The 6805-nt window shown below is 40.0% G+C and overlaps 1 protein-coding gene across 2 annotated transcripts in view; it reads right to left on the bottom strand.

The window, feature by feature from the left end:
- Positions 1–647: 647 nt before the first annotated feature.
- The window catches only part of pcdh17 (protocadherin 17), a 60677-nt gene continuing 54519 nt past the window's right edge, over positions 648–6805 (bottom strand). For both annotated transcript variants that reach the window (XM_005810265.2, XM_023332660.1), the window contains exon 5: positions 648–2784. In XM_005810265.2, the coding sequence (XP_005810322.1) occupies positions 2087–2784 (698 nt within the window). In that variant the 3' untranslated portion in view covers positions 648–2086. The remainder of the gene's footprint in view (positions 2785–6805) is intronic.

Below are 6805 nucleotides of genomic sequence, written 5' to 3'. Positions count from 1 at the left end.
GATAGAATTTCAGATAAGTCTCTCTGCAAAGTATGAGATTTCCAACATGTATTGAAGAAGAAGTACATACATAAACAACGCAGACTGTTGAAAAAGAACCTGTTTTGGTCCTTTATAGGAAATGCACATTTTGGTGGACCAGGGCTTAAGAAGCAGTCACAAAGCTCCACAGATACAACAAGCTCTCTGCAGAGACAGTAAGGCAGTTTCATGATCACCAAGGAAACCACTCCACTTTCCATATGGCGGGTTTCTTTTCTCTCTTTTTTTTTTGAAAGAAAGTAGAAACAGAATGAACAGAAAATATGCAGACTTGTTATTGTTAAAGAAAATAGCTGCCTTATAAAAATTTGCTCAGTAAAAATAGTCAAACTGTCTCCTTGTTGTTGTTGCTTTTTTTGTTGTTGGTTTGAATCATCTTCCAGATCAGCTGGCTCATTAAGCTTCTAACAGTTATTGTATTTGATCCAGCTGGATCTCAGGGTAAAAAGAGGCGACATCTCAAAAGCACTGAGGCCAGTCTGCCTGCAAAGATGCAGAATAGAGATGGAAAAAAAGGAAACACCAACAGAAACCCAAAAGCAAACTCACAGAGTTCGACAGCTACTAAGGCAACTTTTGCCAAATACAATATAAGCCCATGTATATTGCAACACAACAATATATTAATTTAATAAAATACACAATATAGCTTTTGTACACATAACAATTTGGCTCAAATGCACAGAAATTGCAGTAAAATCAATAAAAATATGTCAGTTTTTCTGATGTAAACACATCTAAATTGGATACATATACACATATAATGATATTATGTATAGTGATAATGTGAAGGGACATTTTCTTGTTTTGTTATATTTTTGGATATTTGTCTTTGAAACAATGGCAGTGTCCTTTGCAGTTCTTTCCTGAAATGCTTCACACCTGACCTCAACTCCAGGACACTTCACTTCAAATTCCTTTTTTTTCTCCTTACAAAATGTATACATATTTTGCTGATATTCTGACACTATACATGGATTCATACATACAGTCATCTATATAACCATATAGATATTATCTTTTCACAGCTGAGGAAAGAAATGTCCCTTTTTATACAACTTGATTGCCTTAAGGCATAGTCACACACATGATAATTCACTGTACACAAGGGACTAAAAGCTGATGGTGTACATGTATAAGACAAATCCACAGATGGGCAGTTGTGTGTGAGCATTCATTTGTTTGCGTGTTTCTGCGTGTGGTGCAGCATCAGCGCGTGTCAGTGTACTGCCATGTGTGTATGCAGAGTGGTAGTGGACATGTGGTGACGTTGGTGCGTGCGACTACATTGCTGAGCAACATGAACATTTAAATAGAGGTGTGAGACAGACACAGCTTACACATGTAGTTACAAAATGACGGGTGAGACATGGTTACACTGTTAATAAATCCGACTGAAACAGATCCGACTGGTCCATAGCAACCCCCCTAAAAGGAAGTCTCTTCAGGTACAGATCTGGTCCATCACACGCTACACTTTTTATCACTTAATAAAAAAAAAAACAACAAACAAACAAAATAAACAGGTAAAGTTGTATTCCTGTCTTTCACTGTCCGATTAGATCAGCTTTTGTTTCTCTTTTTCCACATCGATTGTCAAGTCTGACCATAAGTAGTCCTTTGTCATTCAGTTTCAATGTCCAACACGCAAAACAGAAATCCACCTACGCACACTTAAAAAGATATGTAGGATTTCACGATAGACCATGAACAACACACGAATGAGCTGGTGGGCACTTAGATAGGAGCTTGCGAGGTGCCAGAGGCTTAAACCCCTGCAATTTTCTTAAGAATCCAAAAAAAGTTTAGAAATTCAGAAAAAGTCAGATGTCAGTTTCTTATTTTGTTGGTTGCCATATGACTGACGTAATAAAAGTCCAGTGTCTGTACTTTTTCTACAACAAATACAGTGAAAAACGCTCTGGGGACCAGAGAGGTTTAACCTTTTCAATTTGTTTTGGTGACAGTTTTGGCATGAGAGTTGTTAGAAGAGCAACAAACCCCGACTTTTATCTTCACAATTCCTATGTTGCAGTCATTTGAGTCACTTTCTCAGTGTGCCAGTGGCCTCACTTTCTCTGCAGTCCTGCAACAGTTTGTCGATGTCTCTCACCACCTGGTCAGCGTCCATTCCGTCGCGGTTTGAATCTGGTTCCGCCTGCTCCAGGACACACTCCATTTCACCTGCTGCCTCCTGACTGATCCTGGAGCGGGCCTCTGCGAGCACCTTGGCCACTGGGTCTGAGGGAGGCAACGATGGGTACACCCCTTGGTCTCTTGTTTGTTTAGTAGGTGACAGGTATTGACCATCAGGTGGCCCGTAGTGGACAGAGCAGCTGGCTAGGGGAGGTTTGCCCTCAGCCCCATCTGCTGGGCCTTTTACTGCGGAGCAGGGAGGCATCGTGGAGCAACCCTTGGTTGGACTGCTGGAGGCTGAGGGTACCTCTTGCAGCAGGGGGCTGAGGGCACGTTTTGCTTTTAGGTAGGGCTTGACATTGGCGACAAGGATGGTGTGGTCGCGTCTCTCCTTGCCAAAAGTACAGAATGTTTTCTTGCCGTTGGGGTTGACAGTCTCATAAGTTTCTGTCTCGGCAACTGCCTCCATCCCGGCCGGCACAAACATATTGTTGCGATAGTCAACACCTTCCGCCTGGTTTCCGCCTGCAGGGAACTGAGGCATCCAGCAGCGGTCAGAATGACCCAGCACTCTGCACTCCTCTGTGCAATTTAAACAATCCTCATCTGCAGACAAAAACAAAGGGAGGGGATGGATGGAGAAGAAAGCAACATTAATGTCAAACATCTATATAAAACAGAATTAAAACGCACAATGAGATGGCGCTTAAATCCTACTGGCATTAAAAACCAAAGTAAACTTGAGAAGGAGTTAAAGATAGAGAAATAGAACAAAAGCCCAAAAAAGTCCCCAAAAAAGAGGAAAACCAGCAAAGGATGTCCCATTCCTAGCACACATATAAACACAGTCACATGCGTACTAAAGCACACATAAAGGCACACAGCTTTCCAAGGGAACTGGGGGACACCTGCTTGCATTTTCCAAAGCTCTGATCAAGGGGATGGCAGAGCATACAGAAAAGATGGGAAGGGAGTGAGAGGAAAAACAACAACGGTTCAGGTTTGGCAAAGGCACAGTGGCGTTATCATAAATTCATGTCAGTGGGCTTTGAAGCCCTCCCTAGATAGTGAGCCTGTGCCAAATGGCTTGTGCTTCTTCCCTGTGTGTTTCTGCCTGTTTATTTGTGCGTGCCTTGTTGCCTCTCGTGTGCATATGTGTGCATAAAAGTGTGTGTTTCTCTCTTTCATCTCTATTCAGAAGGAAGCACACTTTGGCTGATTATGGGAGTGTTTCTGCCTGTGTAAAGTGGATCCAAAACTTGGTTAAAAAAATAAAATAAAAAAAGCAGATTTTTTTCTTTTTGCTCCTGATGGAAGAGAGAAGGTAACATTGTGTGGCACAAAAGGTTTGTTGTATGTTGGATACAGAGACACGATTCTTACAAACAATAAGAAATAAAATTACTGAAGTTTATGCCTTATTTTTAACAAAAATTATTTGTCACTATAAAGTGACAAATTGGAAAGATATTAAGAGGGGTCTTAATGGATATCATAGTAAGTTTCTGTAATGTTATCAATCAATCTAGTAGACAGATGTGATGTCACTGTAAACATGTTAGAAAAACATCTTCATAGCAGCGAAACAGCTAACAGTCGGTGTTAGCTTTTCCAAACAAGTCAATTTAAGAATATTTATGAATGTGTTACATTAGTAGATATGAGATATGTACATTTTCACAGGAGATTGTTAAGCTTGTCTCTATGTTCTCTGCCAAACAACTTCCACATTACTCCACGAAAGTTATGTTGAAGGCCGCGACTCGTCAATCTGCTCTAAGTCCACCGATAGTGGAGCAAATGCTTGAATTTCGCAACAGGCTGAACTTTATGCAACGGCACTGCAGATGGTGCGTTTCTGTCCTTTTTTCTTTTCCTGGTCTCATAGCTGTTTGGAAACTATGGCAGTAAATTTCCAGTCAGGCGAATGGGCAGATCAGCAGTTCAGTCCGCCAACAAAACTTTAGTTACATGGAAGTTGTTTGTCTAAGTAAAAAGCAACAAAATTCATGGGATCTCCTCAAGGTGAAATGTGTTATATGCTAATAGAGTATTATATATTGCAAATATGAGCAGTTTAAGTTTAAATTGATTTAAAAGGCTAATATTCAGGTAAACATGGTATTTTACTGACAAGAAGTCAACCTGCTACCTGAGTATTTTATTATGTTTCATACTTACAAGTAAGAAAATTGTTACTCATATTTTTACAGAAAATTCGGGGCCATTTACCAATTTACAAAATTTCCTTAAAAATCCAGAAAAAATAGCAATCAAAAATGGTTTTCAAGTAGATGTTACATGTTTGCAATGAACCCAACATAGAAAGCCATTAATACGGCTTACTTGAATACTTAATTATTGCAAGCATGTCTTTATTGCAGCACTCGCTAACAGTATTTAATATCACATGTCTTGCACTGACATTGGAGAATTTTCTTCACTACAGAAGATTGTAAGATGATCGCAGTGTGAATCTGGCCCTAGTTGAGATGGTGTTAACCTTGTGTCAAACACAAGTGTTTGCCTCTTTCTTCCTGTATCTATCATCCAAGTTATACCAGTTAATTTCCACCTACTTTACTTTTCTTAAATAAGACTGAGGATACATTTTTATTCTTGTACACCTGAATTTGACAAATGCACTCCATCATCTTGATGTTGTTTTATAGTAAAATCAGAGGTTTTAAATTCTGAAGAACTTATCAACACAAGGCTACGGTTTGTTCTTGCAAATGTAAAAACAAAGGTAACCTTTTATTGGAGTAACAACAAGGCTACTTAGAACTGTGCAGCGTTTGAGCAACTATTCTCAATTGACTCCTGAAGGACAGAATTGCTGTTAGGCACTGGAAAGCTACCCCATCAGCTCCATTATGCAATGCACAAGGCTCTACAACACGGTGAAAGTGCTGCTTTAAAGACCACAAACCTGGGACTAATACAATCTTTCGTTGATGCGAATGAGCAAGCAGAGTGGATGTGCTTGAGTGCACTTGGCTTGGCCGTCTTTGCCGTGTTGCGGGTCAGCAGCACAGATTCCCAAGAGACTGCCCTTCCTAAGCTGTGGAGATGAGCTTAACACTTCACAAATGTTTGAAGAAGCCAAAAAGCGCTGCCAGGGAGAGCCTGACATTTCCCGTGTCAAGGCAGTCATCTACAGAGGAAATAAGGTGAGCAGGAAAAGCGAGACTAGACCAATACAGAATGGACTACATTTAAGTGGTATCGATGATGAGTGAATGCATCTACACACACCGACTGAGAGTGATGCATGTCTGAGGTTTTAAGAAAGTGATTTAAGATTGGAGTAAGAAAATATAAGCGAAATATCAAAGCGCAGATATCGCTGATTTAGTAAAAAGACTGCACATAAAAATACAAGCTTGAATATTGTTTTCAACCAGAGCACACAATGACTGTAATCCATCAGCAGGGTTAAAAAACAACAACAAAAAAAAACCAAACAGAGCCAGCATCTAACAATGCATGGACAACTGCTGCCTTTCACCCACCCACTCACAAAGACACAAACAATTAACTTTGCCCCTACGATGTCTTCATGCTCTCCGAGGTGATTGTCCATTCAGCATATTAAAGCATAAATAATCCATGCAGACATATTTCTCTCTATTTAGTCGAAGAAAACCTCTGATAGATTATTCATGTCTCTGCTGCACGTACAACCTTGAGGCACTCTCCTCATATCTATGGCTAACAATATGACATATGAGAACAGGGGTGACATTCATCTCCCTCCCTCTCTTTCTTCTTCCCTCTTTCTGTTTTTTCACTCTGGCTCAACCAGCTCTCTAGGATGGGCAGCAAAGGCCTCCACCAAGGACACATTTGCTTATGATGATTTGGCTAGTGGGGGCATGTGCTGTTTCTTCCTCTTTAGTTCCTCTGCACTTACATGCACTTCAAATGCACTTCAGTGGTGCAAGATAAATTACTCTGACAGATACCCTAAAACATGCCATCATTTGTCCAAACTTAATACAGCTCTCTGCCAATAATCTGGTTTAGGGCACTGGTTACTGAGACAAATTATTTGGCTCGTTCTTTAATTTTAATTTCCTGCAGATGATTAATAAAAACACCATTACCTTCCATGCTGTGGACCTACTATTAAAAAGAACTCTTCATTAACATGTCGAACAAATAAGTGTTATGGTCATTTCTTATTCACTTTTCTCAGCGAGTGCACAGTTGCCGTCTGGGTAACAAAACATAAAAACAACAAGGTGCATCTGCAAAGAGCTTCATAATGGCATCCTTTCCTGTCTGACTCCGACTGTAACAGAGTAACAGCAGAGAGATGTTTCACTACATTTGTCACAGCATTTTTTCCCCCCGTTCTTTTAAAGGAGGCTGTAAAGAAAAAAAATCCACTAAGCTGGTAACAACCAGGGGAACTTAAGCACAAACGTAACTGCTGAGAGAGGAATGACAAGCAGTAAAAAATAATAATGGAAATATTCAGAAGGTTCATTGAGGTTTGTTTATTTGTGGTCATTTGTGACCTGTATCTAACTACATCTAGTTAGATACATCTAAATACATCTAAATACATGGGTCTTCCAGTGTTTATTCTTTATTCAAACTGAAATGACAGGTACTGACT

Source organism: Xiphophorus maculatus, chromosome 4, assembly GCF_002775205.1.
Source record: "Xiphophorus maculatus strain JP 163 A chromosome 4, X_maculatus-5.0-male, whole genome shotgun sequence".
Taxonomy (NCBI): Eukaryota; Metazoa; Chordata; class Actinopteri; order Cyprinodontiformes; family Poeciliidae; genus Xiphophorus; species Xiphophorus maculatus.
Note: the sequence above shows the minus strand (reverse complement) of the source record. Positions and strands in the feature narration are given on the sequence as shown.